Here is a 17835-nt window from a genome sequence, read left to right on the forward strand (position 1 = left end):
ATTATAAATATCAAAAAATACGCTCCTTTGTAGATGATAAATAATAAAAATAAATGAACTGAATAATAATACGATAAAAGTATTAACACTTTCAACTCAAAATCAAGAACAGAGTTCAGTGCAGTTTTCCTCTGTGTTTTGGATTCAAAAATTCGAATTTCAAAAAGCAGACCGAAATCTGTAATCTTTGCTCACAAAATGAGTAACCAGAGGTTGTCTCGGGATATACTTTAAATTTTTTTCAGATAGGCGGAATTGAATGAACAACAGATAGCAGTACTTCTTTAAAAATATGGTGGCTTATGAGAAATTCAGGTATTATTTACTTGACTTTTGTAACATATATGATAAAAGGCAAAAATAAATACAATTGGAAACAAAAATATATTTTCAACATCTGCATAAGTAAACTCTGGTGCAAATCACATTTAGTCACATGTATATTATTAAATAGAACAAGGAATTTATCAATACATTATTAAAAAATCTTGATTGAAGAGGAAAGCATTCTTGTTTAAAAATTAAAACAATACTTCTAGGTCACTTGGACTTTTTTATCTACCTAATTTTTTGAAGCTTGCAAAATGCGTAGGATGTGAAGAAACAAATTGATTATATCCAAGTACAGATTTATAGTTGCAAGTATATATTCTTCAGGTGAGATATGGTGCATCATCAAATGAGTATCCACAACTATGAACATTGAAAATAAGAAAGCACCTCCAATTGCAATTATCATTTCTAATCCATTCGACTGAAGGAACAATTGCAGAATTCCACCAATAAACAAAACACAAAGTCCAGCAAAGAGCCTGAAATTACATGTTTTTAAACAGAACATTGATTTTTGTTGGACATTTACTTACACTGAATAAGCACTCGAATAATCTCTCTTTGTTTGGAAACTGAATAATGTTAAGCCTCCAACAACCGCCAATGTTAAGAACAGTGCTTGAATAACAACTTCTTTGTCATAAAAAGAAACGATCATTCCAATAGTATAAGCTTCAACAATTGTCTGGAAGATTTAAAAGTCAATAGTGAACAGTGCCATTAAGTAAGTACTCACAAATCCAGCCAAAAGGATTAAGTTAGCAGGAGTGTCTTTTCTTTTGATGTGTAGGGCTATCAGAAGTACAAAAGATAATATCATACTGAGGGACACCATCCAAACACTGAAAAAGTAACAGTTAGGCTGGAAAAATTCATTGACTTCAGCAAAATTACTTTGTTTGAACGAAAGTTTTCAATGGAATTGTGTACATGCAGGCCGCAGCCACAATTGTTGTCAAGAGCAATTGCATAGTCAGTAAACCATACACTTTTCTCATGAACCCAAGACGTATAGCCTTAGGAGCATTTGCAACATTATTTCTGTATGCAAAATCATCTTCTAAATTGTACTCGTTATCATCATCATCATCCATCTTGCCACCTCTTTCAAAATCTTCCTGTAGAATTGGAACATATGCCATGTCTTTTGAATTTTATGATAGCTGGAAATCGATAAAACGAATGAATTGTTCCAAATAGATAGTGCTCTATATTCCTGTCTTGTGTTTGTTTAATTAATTTTTTTCACTTTATACACGATATTTTGTCCGCGTGAACCACAATTATCAATTTTTATATAAATAAAAATATGATTTTGACAGCACTGACTGACAACAGTGACAACTGAGGAGCAATGATGAAAATTTGAAAACTTTTTTTTCTCTGACACTGTTATTTATCTATGTCGTAAATACAGGAATCTCGACTCACCAAAAAGTTCTCTTCTCTTTTTACGATAATCTGTGCTCTTTGACTTAACCCTAACCCTAAATCGAAAAGTGTCAAAAAAAGTTTATTTTGCTTTTATAATGGATTTTTTTTACAATAGTATATGCCATGTATGTAAAGAATATAAAAAGGGGATAATGAAGCGATGTGGCTCCTGTAGATGTATAACTTATTGCTCGAAAGAACATCAAATCTGTGATTGGAAAAATCATAAACAAATCTGCCGTTTACTAGCAAATTCAAATGAATTTTTTAATCTCACCGTTGATTGCGGGTACCATAAATGGAGATCATTCAGGACTAGCTTAGGATTGTATTTAGATCAGAGGTTAGTTCGTAAAATGTTGCCTTATGAGAATCAGATGTGGATGTTTCCTAGGGTATGCGCAGTTTGTTTCTCCAGAGAAAATCTGAAAGACTGTGAAAGTTGTTTATGTGTTGCTTATTGCTCTAAGGATCATCAAACAAAACACAAGGAATCCCATTCAACAGTTTGTCGTAATTTAAAACTATGTTTAGATTATGATCGTTTCTATGTGAAAACAAACAAGATAGAGGTGAAATTGAAAGAAATTGATACTGATAATGAAAAATTACCAAATAGTATTCAAGAATGCCTAGAAATGTTTGTGGACATGTCAGAGATTTGTGACACTCTTTTGAAGATATATGTTGCGGATATTTTTGCTACCATGTTAACAATAATTTACAGTATGGAAAAATGTGATATTTTAAAAAAACGTTACTCAAAATTTGATAATCTGGTAGTTCATGTAGTGGGTGCAGATATTTCTGAGTTAGCAGCAGATTGGAATTCTAATTTTCTCCTATTAAAAAGTTGGATAAAGGATTTGAAAAGTTGTAAATTTATTTTTATTGGTCCTGATTGCATACTTAGTGAACGCCCTAAGCATACTTGTAACAATATTAAAATTGAATGTGTGAATGATTTTTATCATAATACTAAAAATTTGGATGAGCCACATCTCATAGTAGCATTAAATTCTGGATTGCATGAGTTTCAGTCTGACAATAAGCAAGACACTTGGGGAAAGTCTTTAGTAAAGTTGATTAGTGATAAAGCACCTCTTGTTTTAACTGCATATACAAGACGAGAACTGGAAGAAGATGTGAAAAGATTGCAGATATTTGAAATGAAGATGCTTTTAGATATTCAAAAAAATCCATTTTCAAATAATAGACCTATACGTGATTGGGATTCAGAATTATACACTCCCTTTTATGTCAATGGATATATCGCAATTTTGGCTGGGGTTAATTATAAATAATAAACTTCACACTAATTTGTGGAAAGTTAAATTTATTGAGCTCATAGCACGTTTTCAAGTGAAGTTATGATTTGAATAAAATAAATTTTATTCTGGAAATCAATTACGGGCTAGTAAAACTGTGTAATAAAAATATATCATATGAATGAATTCCTAGTTTTTCAGAGCACTTAGTTTTTAATCATCTCTCCCTTGCTTAGCTTTTTTTTTCTTTCTTCGTTTCTTGGCATCACTTTCACTTATCTCACCAAAATATTGTTCTATGTACTTCATTATTAGTTGTAAACTGAAAATAACAGTTGTGCAATCTTTGAATAGAATTTCTATATAAGACTTCAGGTTAGACCTTCTTCTAAAATCTACCACACTATTATATAAGAATGTACCACTGAAAAAATTCCAAATTGCCATATTTTCAAAAGGAAAACAGAGTAATGCATTTAAATATTTTATATGTAGGGCACAACTTTGAAATTCTGAATAATAACCAACAACTGAGGCTTCATTCAACCTTTTATCGATAGGTTTCTTAGGCTGTAAACAAAAATAATTTAACAATGCTCGTAAACACAATACACTCTCATCATATTCAATATTTTCCAAGGATTCTATAATTGATTCTGGAGGTACAACGTTAGTGGATTTCAAGGCATTTACATTCTTAACTTTATACTTTCTGGCGAATGCTTTTGGAGACCTGCAGAATCCAATTTTTGAATCAACAAAATTACGAACTATTGCACATATAATCATAGAATAAATATAAGATGTGTCTATCACTTTTTCTGATTTCTCTTTCCAGTAGTAGAGAGATATTAAGAATAAATGCCAATCAGAAGGGAACATGTCCAAGAATTTTTGGTATGTCTCATCGATATTGAGAATTTCAAAAAAGTAAAGCTTCCGTAGATATTTATCTAATTTTTGTATATCTGACAAGTTTGGTAGATCATCTTTGCAAACTTCTTGTTTTTCTCTTTTTATACTTGTATCTTCACATCTCCAAATACAAATCAAAGGTTTGTCCTTCAGTGGATTCAAGATTTTATGGATACTAACTAAAATACGCAAACTTATCTTATGACTGTTAGGATCAACATAGTTTTCAATTAGTGGAAGACAAAAATACATGTTTTTCCATTTAATATCTGCAAAGCATTGGGGTAGCAGACATTGTCTATATTTTTCTATAAAACAGGAATCATCACTTGATACAGTTTCAGGACTTTCAGAATCAAAATCTATTCCTAGGTCACAGTCGTTGTTTTCATCCAATTCAGATATTTCCATTTCACTCAACTCTGAACTATCTTCCAAGTTATCACAATCACTGGCATCAGAATTAGATTCTTCTTCCCCATCTTCAAATGTTGGTTCAATGTTGAGAATATTAATATCATTCTCTTCTTTGCATGTAGTAACACCTATGTCTTCTAGGCATTCAATTATTGTACTACTTACTTGTAGATATCCCTTCATAGCACTTTTGAGTTTGAATGATATGAATCTCCTTCTTTTTGCCTTAAAGCGTCCTAAAATTTTTGCAACAGCAGACTCGAAGGTTTCATGTTGAAGCCAATAGATAACTGTTTTTATCAGTCTTTGTTGATCATTTTCAGATTTTGATTTTTTCAACTTAACATGTTTGTAGAAGGCTGAAAAGATATTTTTCTTCACATAATCATTTCCTAGGAGTACTGGAAGTAAAGGTAAATTTGTCTTGTCTAAGCCACCAAAATGATTTAGAAAGTTATCAATCCTATACATTTCACAAGGTATGTGATGCTCAAAACTTTTAGTTTCCTTAATATACTGGCCAACTGTTCTCATCTCGAATTTATCGAATGGTATGTAGACTGTGTCAAAAAAATAAAAATCTGAGTCATATCCTAAAATAGGGCAGTCTAGGTACCTTCCTAAGCAGGCAACTTCACTATCACTTTCATGGTCATTTCTTATACATTTGATACCTAGTGATAACGCTATATCTTGGAATATTTCCTTGGTGAACAAAGGATAAATTGTTATATTTTTTCCTGATGAACTATTCATTTTTTTGATTGAACATATTCGGCTCCTCATACGACTGAAGACAGTTCTCAATTTACGGTTCTCATAGCCCCCATCAAAAAGTATTATGGGAGTAATGTTACATTTTTTCAGTAAGTTGAAGAATTTGTATACGGTGTTAGAATAATTATCATAATCGCCTCCATAATAATCGTTGGACCTTGTATGCCAGACATACAAATTTATTGCCACACCACTTCCATCAATAACAATGTAACAATTTTTCAACTCCAATGATTCATGGAAAAGGTGCGAATGTTTGGACATATATGTTGTAAAACCTCTCACACCCATACTTTATTTACTTCCAGACAATAAACACTTCAGGAAAATCATTTATTTATATAACCTCGAAATTTTTCATAACCTCTTTGGATCATGGAGGTAGGTCCTTTTCAAAATAACCACAGATTGCAGAAGTTATTTTTTTTTTGCTTGGACATAAAAAAAAATATCAAGATTTCAACATTATTTTGATCATTTTGAAAGAAATCGATACCTTTTTTTTAGAAAATCGATTTATTCAAATATACTGCCGTCGAATGTATTTCTTATGTTAATGGTGTTTCTTGAGAGTTTCATTTAACAAAAGAATCAGTCTTCTTTATATGTGAAAACACATAAATGCACCTTATATTTAAATAAAATAATCTCCGAACTTTGATCCATTGCACTCAATAAATTCAAATCAAATTTTCGGAGAACAAATTTTTGATGAAGTCATCAGTTTCTATGAGCGTTTGGTTGGGAACACTGACAAGTTCCAAATATTTTACTAAATCTGTGATCGCTGTCTTCCATTTCCTTCTTATGGCGGATCTGTAAGCCGTCGTAGTGTATTTAAGAAAGATTTACTTGTGAATAATTTTTAACGTTAAAATGGTAAGTTCAACAATTATGCGTCGATTTCAATATCTGTTGAATTCAATATTAATATGAAAGTAGACTATTTTATAACTTTCAATGGAACTTGTAAAGATTTCAGTCCACGTGTTTCGTATGGTATCATGATGTTAATCTATTCAATACTGATTGCAATATATTCGAATATTCCAAATTCTAAATTTTCCTTCAGTCACACTCATTTCCTGTTTAATCCAGTCGGTATGTTTCATGGATGATGATGATGATGATAATATACCTACAAAGCTCATGTCGATTTAACCTCTAATTGCTGTTAAATATTTCAGTCGCTGAGTGCAGCGCGTCCTCTCATCAGCGTCTTCGACGAGAAGGCAAAACCAATCCAAGATGCAAATGTCGTTTTACCGGCAGTGTTCAGAGCCCCAATAAGGCCTGATGTTGTCTCTTTTGTACAACAGCAAGTGTCTATGAACCATAGGCAGCCTTACTGCGTCAGTGAAAAGGCCGGTAAGTACCCCAACACTTATTATAAAAATAAGGAATGTCTTATTTCAATACTGAAAAATGTAACGTTAAAATTTTGTTCATTCTTTTCAACTGAAATCGCTTCAAATAATCAACACATCATTGTCGGTTTTCACAAAGAGGTGCTTCAATCTCAAATAGATACATTAAGTCATGTAATTCATTGTCATTGATAGTATACTCGATAATTGAATGTTATAAAAAAAAATTCTCAAACCAGGTCATCAAACATCTGCCGAATCATGGGGTACTGGTAGGGCCGTTGCACGTATTCCACGTGTAAGAGGCGGTGGTACCCATCGTTCAGGTCAGGGAGCTTTCGGTAACATGTGTAGAGGAGGTCGCATGTTCGCCCCCACCAAGCCATGGCGCAGGTGGCACCGTAGAGTCAACATCAACCAGAGGCGTTACGCTTTGGCTTCTGCTATTGCTGCCAGTGGTATTCCAGCTCTGGTTATGAGCAAAGGACACGTAATTGAACAAGTTCCAGAATTCCCTCTGGTTGTTTCTGATAAGGTTCAAGAACTCTCCAAAACTAAGGAGGCTGTTGCCTTCTTGAGGAGGATCAAGGCTTTCGACGATGTCAAGAAGGTTAAAAAATTTAATCAAGTTGTTTTTAAAACGATCAGCTTTGAAGGAAGTCATGAACAGGATTAGTTTGTTTTTATGACCATGATGAGACATTTTATCGATATAACTGATTGGTTTTGAAAAAATGTAAATTTATTTCTCCTGTTCGTGGTTCTGGATGAAGATGTAGTTAGTAGTGAAGGATTAATTTATCTACATGATTACATCCACACTTACAGTTGTGATTTAATAAAAAATTCTATAACTTTCAAATTTCTACATTATATCGATTGAATGAATGGTGAAGATATTTTTCCATTCCATTAAAGGTCTACAAGAGCCAAAGAATGAGGGCTGGCAAAGGTAAGATGCGTAACCGCAGGCGTATTCAGAGGACAGGTCCCCTTATTGTCTACCACAAGGATTCAGGACTCAAGAAGGCCTTCCGTAACATCCCTGGAGTGGACCTTATGGATGTTGAAAAATTGAACTTGTTGAAATTCGCTCCTGGTGGTCATGTAGGACGTTTTGTCATTTGGACACAGTCTGCTTTCCAGAGATTGGACAAACTTTTCGGCACATACAAGACTCCATCTGGGGAGAAGAAGGGTTACACCTTGCCCCAACCTAAAATGGCTAACACTGACCTTTCAAGGCTCTTGAAATCCGATGAAATCAGGAGTGTGCTCCGTGCTCCACAGTAAGTATTGCCGAGCCTTTCAAAGTCGTTTCTGACTCTCTGATGGACATTGTTATACCATTAAATTTATTATTCCAGGAAGAAGATCGTGCGCAGTGTACGTCGTCTTAACCCATTGCGTAACACTAAGGCTATGTTGAAACTCAATCCATATGCTGCAGTTCTTAAACGCGCTGCCATCTTATCGGCGAAAAAGAGACAGTTGCAGAGGGAAGAACTCCTCGCAAAGAAACGTGGGGTGAGTGTTTTGGAATTGAGGCATTTTGAACTTTTCGATTATCATGATGATTTGCTTTGGTCCGTGTTTATGAAGTCCAATGATTTTAACTCAAAGCTCTGAGCTTATCGATTGGTTCGATTTTGTACTTATAACTTGGAGGACCAAGTTTGATAATTTTCATTTTCAGATCACCTTACCCGAAGATCATGCAGTCACTAAAACAGCTAAGCTGTTGGCAAGGAGGGCTGAACAAAAGAAGAAAGTTGCCAAGAAAGTGACGAAGAAGGCTCCAGTCAAAAAAGCAGCCTCAAAAAAATAAAGATTTTTTAATGTTATGATCCTGTAATAAAACATGATAAAGATGTGGTGTCTTTAATTTCAACTCTTTTTCTTCCCTCTTTTTAACAGCTTTTGTGACTGATCTAATTCTCTGGTATGTATTTTATAGTGCTTGTGATTCATATAAGGTAAATTCTTTTTTGTTAGACGATGAATTGATGAGATTTTTCTTATTATAGGTTCTACGATGCCTTCCTTTGTAGAGTGGAAATGTTTGAGGTGAGTAGTTAATTTTATCATGAAAATATATATTAATAAAAAATAAATAGCTACTGATTGAATTCTACACATGATGATTTGCATTGAGCACTGGGTTATGAAGAACTGTGATTACATTTTTTGTTGACATTCATTACTGATGTTTTGTTCAAAAAAGCCTTATTTGTTTTTTCGAAAGAAAATTGTATGATTCTTTGTCTATTTTCAGGTCGCACTTGAGGGCTTTACGACTGTAGGCACATTAATAAGGTGAATATTATTTCTATCCCTCTATTTTCTGAGAATTGGTCGGAAATTATAAATTATGATTGAAACTGTAGACATTATTGAGATTACTGACAATTTTATTCTATGGATTTCTTGTTCTATGGGATTACTCCAGTAATTTCTGTAGTTTCAATCATAGAAATCATAACTTACATTAGGTTTACACCATAGAAATTTCTCTATATCTATGATACAAACCAATGGTTAATTTTTATTTTTATCATGATGATTCTGCATTGAGCACTGGGTTCTGACCTTCTGTGATTACTTTTTGTTGACATTCAATACTGATTTATCTGTTTGAACAAAAAAAAATTTGTTTGAAGTGATGCAATATTTATACGATATAAATTTGTTTCAGGACGCTCTGGAGGCTCATTCATTGATTTATATCTCCTTTGAAGAAGAGGTATGTTACTTCAATTAATAATGATGATTCTACATCAAATAGCATGATGATTTGCTTTGGTCCGTGTTTATGAAGTTCAATGATTTCATTTTCAAAGCTCTGATAGCAATTTTGAAACTGATATGAAATTCAATGTATGCCAATTTTTTGTTAATTTTGGTATTTTCTTGCAGATGCTGAGGGAAAATTGAATTTTCCTGACACTTGCCTCGATACAGGTAACTATTCTAATGTGTACTACAGACTATAAATTTCTCGTTACAAATACTCTTCCACTCTTTAAGAACCATCTGCTCTAAAAAATTTGAATGATGATTTGCTTTGGTCCGTGTTTATGAAGTGTAATGATTTCAATTTCAAAGCTCTGAAAATAACCGTGTTTTTTTTTCAACAAACTTCAATGTCCCTGAGCATATTTCTCTATTGATTTTGAGTTTTTTTTTCAGGTATCAAGAAGTGTTCTACTATCCCAAAAGGGTTGGAATGGAGGTAAATATGTTTCTGTTCTATTATTTGTATTCATTTAGAGCTTTAATTTTTTATAGACTTTTTTTTTAAATTTGAATGATGATTTGCTTTGGTCCGTGTTTATGAAGTTTTATGATTTCATTTTCAAAGCTCTGAAATATCCCTTTTTTTTCCAAACAAACCTAAACGTCTCTAAGCATATTTTTGTGTTAATTTTGACAAATTGTTACAGGAATCAAGAATTGTTCTTTTATCCAGAATGAGTTGAGAAATGAGGTAATTAAAATTTTTCCTTGTTTTTTACCCTTCATCTTGTTGAAAATTTCAATGATGATTTGCTTTGGTCCGTGTTTATGAAGTTTTATGATTTTTCTAACAAAGCTCTGAAATTTTTTCATAGTTTAATTTCACTGTGTATCATTAATGCACCTATTTAAATTCCTCCTTGTTTTTTCAGGTGTTTTGAAACCTGAGACCAAACTGACCAAGGTTATTCTTCTAATTCAATCAAGGTAAGATTATTTGCCTGCTATTTTTCATTTCCAGCACTGATTTAATGGGATTTAGATGATGATATGCATTGAGCACTGGGTTATGAAAAACCATGATTACCTTTTGTTGACATTCACTACTGAAGTGTTAATTATCAGTATTATTACTGTTGTTCAAGTGATGGAAATTTCATAAGGAATTTATTTCAGATTTGTCTTGTCAACCTGTGAAGAATTCATTGACCGCATATAAAGGATTGATGTGAAAAATAAGGTGGGTTTTAAGTAAAATATTTTGAGGAAAAATCGAGCAGCACACAAAATGATGAATATTATATAATGTTCCATAAGAACCGTGTTGGCAAACAACGAGCTTTTTAACTCTGATTACCCTCAGTTGAAATTCAATTATTTCTATTTACATTTTTAGAGTTTTTGTGTATATATTTTCGTTTTTTTCAGAATTCCTGCTCGTCACGGTGGTTGCAAGAAAGGGGGTCTTGAAGAATAAAATTGGTAAGTAGGAGCATTATTTCATCTAAAAGATGGTAAATTTGGATAATCAGCTGATATTTTAGTTTTGGAAGTTGAAGTGTCCCAAGTTTGAATTTATAAGAGAACTAGTTTACATGATGATACCATTCTGTCCAGAAATTACATGTTGGCAACAATGAGCTTTTTAACACTGAAAATTTTCAATCGAGTCATTCACTTCATTTGTTTTCGTATAAACCTGATACATATTTTTTTCTTGCAGTTAATCAATCAATCGACTTTCCCTGTTGAAATTCGATTGGTTTCTGGACATAAATGAAAAGGGATAAGAAGATCAGGATGTTGTTTTGGTAAGAAATTTATTTTTTTAGTTTTTCATGAAAAAATCGGAATCGCTTATTGAAAAAAAAATGATGAGATTATTTTGTCCATAAAATTAGTGTTGGTCAACAAAGAGCTTTTTAATTCTGAAATTTTCATTATAGTCATTATTTAACAAAAAGGGTAACTCGATTTCTGCAATACTTATATAACTTTTTTTTTTCAGAACATTTCGAGTAATTGCTTCGGTTGATGCATGATAGTGAGAAGAAACGAGAGCCAAATAATTTTACCGGTTATTTTCAATTTCTATACAATCATTCTTCAAAACTTCCCTCGAAATGTTTTCTACATTTATCGCTGAATTCAGGTTCACTTTCATCTTCTTCTAGAAACTTTAAAATACTTGATTCGGCAACTCCTTTTATCTTCTCATTTATTTTATGTTGCAGTTCAGAGTGTATGTTGCACATCCTCAAATCAATTTTTCTGAGTGTTTTGTTGAAATTCAAACAGTTCAATATGACGTTGCCGACCTCCTTTAAAATAATAAAGTTTTTATTTCACCACTCCCGCAATGAACGCATCTGTAACTTACATTACCGATGGGATTGTTCGATAGATATAATTCCTGTAAGGATGAAGATTTTCGTAAAACTTTCCCTATGGCTTCCTGAAAACCAATATTGCAGGCACTCAAATCCAGTATTTTTAAATTCCTATTGAACAGTACGGATTCAAGTATCAAGTTACCACTCCTCGAGCCGATGGGGTTCATTCTTACATTTAGGTACCGGAGGGTGCATTCGTGGTTGTGAAGAACGAATGCTATAGCTTCGGCACCTTCGTCACCTGGTAACTCAATATGTTCAAAATATTTCCTCACAGTGAAAAATTACTGGTGTTAGAAAAAGAAAAAAAAAAATGTAACTTTAAACTGACCTATGTTGTTATCAATGAGCGAAAGTTCTTTGACAGACATTTCTCTGATGAATCTGCATAATGATATGGTCCCCTCATTGCCTAGGCTGCAGTAAGAGAAATCCAGGATGTTTAAATTGTCGTATTTCCTTAGAGAGTTTAGTATTGGGATACATTCATTTCTTTCTAGGCCTGAGTTGAGGATTCTGTAATTTATTACAGAAAAACTTGTAATTTCCTACATAGAAATATTGGAACTCCACTACAAATGAAATTCAGAAAGAATGGACATAATTTAAAGGCTCTCTCTGAATTACAGTGTCTGAAATGTGCTTTCTGTGATTAATGTTACAATTTCAAATTATCATTTCTTAATTATGCTTTGACATGATTTGTGCTGATGATTAAAAACTGTTGAATTAAACTTAATAAATATTTACCTCACCGTTAGTAGTTTTGTCTTTTCTAAACCCTTAGCCAAATTTTTTATGTCTCTAGCAGATGGGTGAATAACGCTCCAGTTGAAATTCTCGAAACCAATGTATTTCTGGAAGGATTTACGTTGGTTATTAAAAAATTTCATCAGCAGATACATTTATGAACCTCTTTGAAGCAAATCGACAGTTCTTGTAGTTTAGGGAGGCCGCTCAGGACAGAACCAATCGGTATTCTGCAACCATCCTTATCTGCTCTCCTTAATTCTTCTATCTGGAGAGACTTAACGAAAGGCCCGCAAATATCGCAGATTTTCTTCATCTAAGAATTCAGTTTTCAGGGTTTTTGTCTAATTTATTCGAAAAATTTTACCAATACCTCTTCTGGATCGTATTCTTCAGGCTGCAGTTTTTCCAAGTATTCTTTAATATGGTTCTCTAGGTAATACTGCTTCCAGCTCTTCGTTTCCGTGAACACTCCAGTTTTTTCAGAACTGTTTTCCGTGTACAAACTCGTGTCTGAAATGTTTTCATCATCGCAATCGAATGATTTTTTCTCGATTGCCTTGGATGGGAACGTGAACATATCGCATTCAGTTACATTCGTGGGCATTAAGTGGGGCCACCTTTCCAGGGCACTTTTTTTCCAGTAAAAGTTATCGTTGATTATGGGAACTGTTATACAGAGTGGTAAGTTTGTAGGAAGGATGTTCAAAAGTATACATCTGTCTTCTGGTGAACATATTTCATCGAGTAGTGGATTATCTGTAAAAAGACTTGTGAACTACTCCTTAATAATCAATAATAATTATTAGTCTCGCCTTCCCAGTTGTCTGAAATGGATTGAATACTTAATTCCTTGAGAGTTTTGGGCAAATCTCTGCACCATTCTCCGAAATTTTGACATTTTATTCTAGATTTAGTACAAGAGAAACCATCTTTAATTTGGTAACATTTAATGGTATTTATATTAATGGTATTCGGAAATATTTCCTTCATTTTACTCGTATATTGTTGGTGCTGAAATAATTGTTTGATCGAAATTCTTCAACATATGAATGGATCAAACAGTTTGGTTTCCGCAGATACGAAAATCTTGTTAGAATGATGACATAACAGCGAGCGCGGGCAGCAGCATTTTCGATTTATTTTTTATTTTTCGAACGATTTCAACCCTGGTCTTTTATTTGGCTAATTCGAGGTCGTAGATTACGAATATGCAATTAGATTTTTCCTAGGATCAGTATTTTAGGGAAAAATCACTTTTAGTGGAAAAATTGGACTAAAATTGGTCAACTTTGAGGAGCTGTAGCAGCCAGGAAAGAAACACTGGACACTAGCTGAGTTTTTGTTGATAGACTGGTTCTTTGTGAATAGAAAAAACCAACTTTCATTCATCTACCGCGGGCAGTTTAGATTTTATGATTTTTTTCTGCGAAGGTCCGAAATTTTCGATATTCCATCGACCATATAACTTGAAAACTGATCCTCTCAGCAAAACTATGTTTGCATATTCGTAATCTACGACCTCGATTTAGTAAATACTCCAGTTTTGGTGGAAATCGGAGAGATCGAAAATTTTCTCAAATTTTCCATACATATGTATGGAAAAATTTCGATTTTTTGAAAAAATTTTTTTGTCTCCGATCAAAACCAAACTTATTGTACACTAATTCGAGGGCGAAGAACACCATAATGCAAACAGATATTTTAAAAACAATTTATTTTCCAAGTTATGGTCGATAGAAAATCGTAAATTTTCGACCTTCGCGGAAAAAATCATAAAATCTCAACTGTTCGCAGTAGGTGAATGAAAATTGGATTTTTTTATTCGCAAAGGATCAATCTATCACCAAAAAAATTAGCTCATGTCCAGTGCCTTCTTTCTGGCTGCTACAGCTCCTCAAAGTTTACCAATTTTTTCGAAATTTTGCACTTAAAGTGATTTATTTTCCGAAATACTGATCCTACAAAAAATCTAATTGCATATTCGTGATCTACGACCTCGAATTAGTGAGTAAAATGACTCGGGTCGATATAGCTAAATGAATAATTTTTTTTTCGGACTTGGCTTGTAGTTACAACATACTCATACATAGAGAGAAAGGGGATTGATACAGAGTTCTTGAAATGATTGGAGTCCTTGTATTTACAAATTTTATTGTCAATTCCTATTTTTAAATATATGTACATGGTTGTCGTCACCCCCTGAAAGAAGATAGTTTCTATTCGACCAGTCAACTTTGAAAACTTTTCCCATGTGATCCTGTAGGTTGAATAATGGTGCCTTGGGACTTCTTGTATCCCACATCATAACTTTACTATCATAACCTCCAGACAGAAACAGATACTCGCTATATGGGCTCCATTCCACCGAACTTACCCATCGCGTATGAGATATAAATGAAGATCTGCAGATGGCACCTTCGGTAGATCGAGGGTCATATAATCTGATATATTGATCCGCTGAACTGGTTAGCAAACTGTTTGCTAACGGTGACCAACTTGAGGAAAGGAAAGCCTTATGACCTATTATCTCATTTTTCATTCCATTCAACTGAAAAAAGTTGAAGGATATATTACTACAAGTTTTTAGATTTTCAACTAAACAAAAAAATTCTCACCTCAGCATCCCAAACCCTAACAGTATGATCCATTGAACCTGTGATAATATTGTGAGGATCCATCCATTGAACTGAAGTTATTGCTTGTTTATGACCTTCCAGTGTGTTGATTGGTGTTCTCACATTAACGTTATCTTTACTTTTACTTTTTTTGAGTGCTGGTTCCTCCTCATCTTTCTCTAAACTTGCAGACCATATTTTGAGAGTTGTGTCCCAACCACCAGTTGCCAGTTTCTCAGTGTTTGGACTGACATCCACACATTCTATTCCTCTAGAATGACCTTTTAAGACAAAGACACTTTTAGCCTTTGTTGTGCCTTCTTCCCATGACCATAATACTGCTGTTTGGTCTTCTGACACGCTAACGAAGCCCTTCTGTGGGTCATCTTTGCTTATCCATTTAACATCTTTCACAAAATCGGAATGATTCTTGATTGAAACAATAGATTTACCGTGAGATGTCCATAAATACACAGAGTGGTCATAGCATCCCGTCAGAATCCTAAAAATTTGTTCTATTAGGTATTAGGTAATGGCTGAATGGCCATAATATATAACTTAAACGGCTTCAACAACTAATGTAAAATAGCTTAGGTTTTTCACCTATTTTCAAAGGAGAATTAATTCAATTACCATTTACCAGCACATGTATGAATACTAGAAACCCAGTCATCATGTAAAATTGAATCTTCGGGTTCAGGAGCTGGAGTTCTTTCAACATATTCTATATCAACAGTTGATTCAGTAGATATTGATTTCTCGCTCAAATGTTCTCCGACTGTACTCCTCAATAATTCACCTACTATAATGAAATCAAATTCTAAATCTTCCACAGAGTCAAGGTGTGATTCTTTCAATAATTGTTTCACTATTTCATTCAGCGAGTTTTTATCAATACTTTTAGGAATTGTTTGAACTATGTCTGGAAGTGCGAATCTGAAATTAACGAAAAGTTTTTATCGTTTTCTCTTTGTAGGACTACTGATTACTTACGCCTCTTGTTTGGAAATCAAACGGATTTCCATCACACCCTCTTCGCTCATGGTTCAACGGATATATTCAAAAGCAACTGATATAAACGCAAAAATAATCAGGAAAAACCCAGAACATCAAACTAAACATGAACTAACCTAACCTAACTATTTTTAGGTTAGATCAAAGAATTTAATGTTGATAAAATGCTCATAAAATTTTCTCTTCTTCTTGACGCAGTCGGACCTTTCCATGATTCATCCATAGAAGAACAAATGTTTGAGGTCAAATTCGGTAGGAAGAAGAGAAACAAAGAGAAGAGTATTTTAGTGTAATGTTAGTCTATGTACGATGTTATTTGTAAAATGACAAGTAGGAGCGGCTGAACAATGGCGTTTAATTTTTCGGCATTTTCTTATATTATAGCATTAATAGTAGATGCTTTTCTTATATTTTTTTCCTTATTCCACGTTATAGCTTTCGATGAGTTGAAAACAGATTATAAAAATCCGATCGATCAATGTAATAGTTTGAACCCAGTGAGTAAATAAATGTTATTTTTGATCTCATTTGCATAGTATTATCGGTGAATGGAATTTTCTGACCACTAAAATTTTCCAGTTGGTTCTGCCGGAGTATTTACTGCATCTACTATTCAACTTCTTATTCGCTTGTTCTGGGGAATGGTTTTCTCTCATGTTGAACATACCTCTGTTGGCTTATCATGTCAACCGATATAGAACTAGGCCGGTGATGTCAGGACCAGGATTGTACGATCCAACTAGCATAATGAATGCTGATGTCCTTACCAAATGTCAAAGAGAGGGCTGGATAAAGTTGGCCTTTTATTTATTATCATTTTTCTATTATCTATATGGGTATGTAATATCATTGGAAAGGGAACCTGAAATAACGTGATAGTTTTGTTTTTGTGTATTATTGAATCAAATTTAATGGACAATTTTTATTCCAATTTTTAAGTAAGTGTTTTGCAATGTACTTATAGGATTTTAGTTAATCATCTACTATTTCCCAAGAAAATATTATTTTCGTAAGTTTCCACTAACTTGAGTTTCTAATGAACTGTATTTGATGTATGAAATCTGAGGAAAAGATTCAAATATTAATTATAGACTGAAATGCTTTATATGGAATCTATGATATTAGCAATCTACATAGTTATTGTTTCAACAATGAAAGTTATCTTTATAATGGATATAGAAAAATATTTCCAATTGTTTATAGGGCATATATTTTGTCGTGTAGTGGTATCTACCACTACTTATTTAGTGATTCTTTTGGCATTTTTTACCTGAAGATGATATATTTTGAGAGCTCTGTTTAGAAACCGAAGTCCCTAATACTAGTCTTTGTTCCAGAATGATATACTCTTTAATATCAGCCTGAAAAATCCAGCTGAAGGTGAGGTAAATTTCAAAAAGACAAATTGGAGGATTTCGGTTTTTAAAAGCTAAATAGTCCAGAAAATTTTCAATGGAAGTGAACATAAAAACCGAATCCAGTGTTGCAGTACTATTACCAGTTTTGTTGTTTTTTTTTTTCGAACAAATATGAAATTGGGTATACGTTTTAATTTGTTTCCTTTACAAATAATTTGAGTATCCAACTGTAAGTTTAAACAATAAAATTTGTTGTTTGTACAGCCATTGATCATTTCATTTTCCTGCACACACCTTTTTTATGCTTAAAAATTATTACTATTTTATTAATTAATTTAACACCTGAGGCATATGATAGAGACAAATTTTTCGCGCAAGTTATCACAATTTTCGTTACACATTGTTTATACCTACGCCACTGCTATACCACAGAACAGACCCATATAGAAGGGAAA

At 33.2% G+C, this 17835-nt stretch overlaps 7 protein-coding genes and 6 non-coding genes across 14 annotated transcripts; 9 read left to right on the forward strand and 4 right to left on the reverse strand.

Annotated features, from left to right (window-relative positions):
- Window positions 1-370: 370 nt before the first annotated feature.
- LOC123311240 (protein lifeguard 4-like) lies at window positions 371-1671 on the reverse strand. The gene is made up of 4 exons (XM_044895087.1): window positions 1228-1671; window positions 1070-1175; window positions 867-1018; window positions 371-812 (listed from the first exon to the last, which is right to left on the reverse strand). Exons 1-4 carry the CDS (start codon window positions 1473-1475, stop codon window positions 563-565), a joined length of 756 nt encoding a protein of 251 aa, XP_044751022.1. The 5' UTR covers window positions 1476-1671; the 3' UTR covers window positions 371-562.
- A 111-nt stretch (window positions 1672-1782) lies between these two features.
- On the forward strand, window positions 1783-3237 carry LOC123311239. Its single transcript, XM_044895086.1, has 2 exons — window positions 1783-2110; window positions 2162-3237. The coding sequence occupies exons 1-2, from the start codon at window positions 1863-1865 to the stop codon at window positions 3069-3071; spliced, it is 1158 nt and encodes a 385-aa protein (XP_044751021.1). The 5' UTR covers window positions 1783-1862; the 3' UTR covers window positions 3072-3237.
- LOC123311238 (protein asteroid) lies at window positions 3084-5483 on the reverse strand. The gene has a single exon (XM_044895085.1). The coding sequence runs from the start codon at window positions 5433-5435 to the stop codon at window positions 3249-3251; it is 2187 nt and encodes a 728-aa protein (XP_044751020.1). The 5' UTR covers window positions 5436-5483; the 3' UTR covers window positions 3084-3248.
- A 378-nt stretch (window positions 5484-5861) lies between these two features.
- Window positions 5862-8382, forward strand: LOC123311446 (60S ribosomal protein L4). Its single transcript, XM_044895431.1, has 6 exons — window positions 5862-6023; window positions 6332-6512; window positions 6751-7121; window positions 7430-7800; window positions 7879-8038; window positions 8208-8382. Exons 1-6 carry the CDS (start codon window positions 6021-6023, stop codon window positions 8337-8339), a joined length of 1218 nt encoding a protein of 405 aa, XP_044751366.1. The 5' UTR covers window positions 5862-6020; the 3' UTR covers window positions 8340-8382.
- Window positions 8077-8144, forward strand: LOC123312628. The gene has a single exon (XR_006537665.1). It is a non-coding gene; the product is annotated as a small nucleolar RNA SNORD18 (small nucleolar RNA).
- Window positions 8383-9292: 910 nt separating the features above from the next.
- Window positions 9293-9361, forward strand: LOC123312632. The gene has a single exon (XR_006537669.1). It is a non-coding gene; the product is annotated as a small nucleolar RNA SNORD18 (small nucleolar RNA).
- A 196-nt stretch (window positions 9362-9557) lies between these two features.
- LOC123312630 lies at window positions 9558-9626 on the forward strand. The gene has a single exon (XR_006537667.1). It is a non-coding gene; the product is annotated as a small nucleolar RNA SNORD18 (small nucleolar RNA).
- A 187-nt stretch (window positions 9627-9813) lies between these two features.
- LOC123312629 lies at window positions 9814-9882 on the forward strand. The gene has a single exon (XR_006537666.1). It is a non-coding gene; the product is annotated as a small nucleolar RNA SNORD18 (small nucleolar RNA).
- Window positions 9883-10044: 162 nt separating this feature from the next.
- Window positions 10045-10113, forward strand: LOC123312631. The gene has a single exon (XR_006537668.1). It is a non-coding gene; the product is annotated as a small nucleolar RNA SNORD18 (small nucleolar RNA).
- Window positions 10114-10836: 723 nt separating this feature from the next.
- Window positions 10837-10907, forward strand: LOC123312627. The gene has a single exon (XR_006537664.1). It is a non-coding gene; the product is annotated as a small nucleolar RNA SNORD36 (small nucleolar RNA).
- Window positions 10908-11066: 159 nt separating this feature from the next.
- Window positions 11067-13383, reverse strand: LOC123310740 (dynein regulatory complex subunit 5-like). The gene is made up of 7 exons (XM_044894378.1): window positions 13206-13383; window positions 12764-13149; window positions 12554-12706; window positions 12391-12497; window positions 11972-12156; window positions 11628-11881; window positions 11067-11568 (listed from the first exon to the last, which is right to left on the reverse strand). Exons 1-7 carry the CDS (start codon window positions 13381-13383, stop codon window positions 11347-11349), a joined length of 1485 nt encoding a protein of 494 aa, XP_044750313.1. The 3' UTR covers window positions 11067-11346.
- Window positions 13384-14527: 1144 nt separating this feature from the next.
- Window positions 14528-16162, reverse strand: LOC123311196 (ribosome biogenesis protein WDR12 homolog). Its single transcript, XM_044895019.1, has 4 exons — window positions 16002-16162; window positions 15642-15944; window positions 15009-15510; window positions 14528-14941 (listed from the first exon to the last, which is right to left on the reverse strand). Exons 1-4 carry the CDS (start codon window positions 16049-16051, stop codon window positions 14549-14551), a joined length of 1248 nt encoding a protein of 415 aa, XP_044750954.1. The 5' UTR covers window positions 16052-16162; the 3' UTR covers window positions 14528-14548.
- Window positions 16163-16327: 165 nt separating this feature from the next.
- LOC123311056 (protein cornichon) lies at window positions 16328-17647 on the forward strand. Of its 2 annotated transcripts, XM_044894814.1 has the most exons (3): window positions 16329-16519; window positions 16602-16858; window positions 17360-17647. In XM_044894814.1, the coding sequence occupies exons 1-3, from the start codon at window positions 16370-16372 to the stop codon at window positions 17385-17387; spliced, it is 435 nt and encodes a 144-aa protein (XP_044750749.1). In that variant the 5' UTR covers window positions 16329-16369; the 3' UTR covers window positions 17388-17647. The 2 variants fall into 2 exon arrangements, with proteins under 2 accessions (XP_044750748.1, XP_044750749.1); XM_044894813.1 differs by having other exon boundaries at window positions 16328-16519; window positions 16602-17647.
- Window positions 17648-17835: the final 188 nt, after the last annotated feature.

Source organism: Coccinella septempunctata, chromosome 4, assembly GCF_907165205.1.
Source record: "Coccinella septempunctata chromosome 4, icCocSept1.1, whole genome shotgun sequence".
In the NCBI taxonomy this organism is placed as follows: Eukaryota; Metazoa; Arthropoda; class Insecta; order Coleoptera; family Coccinellidae; genus Coccinella; species Coccinella septempunctata.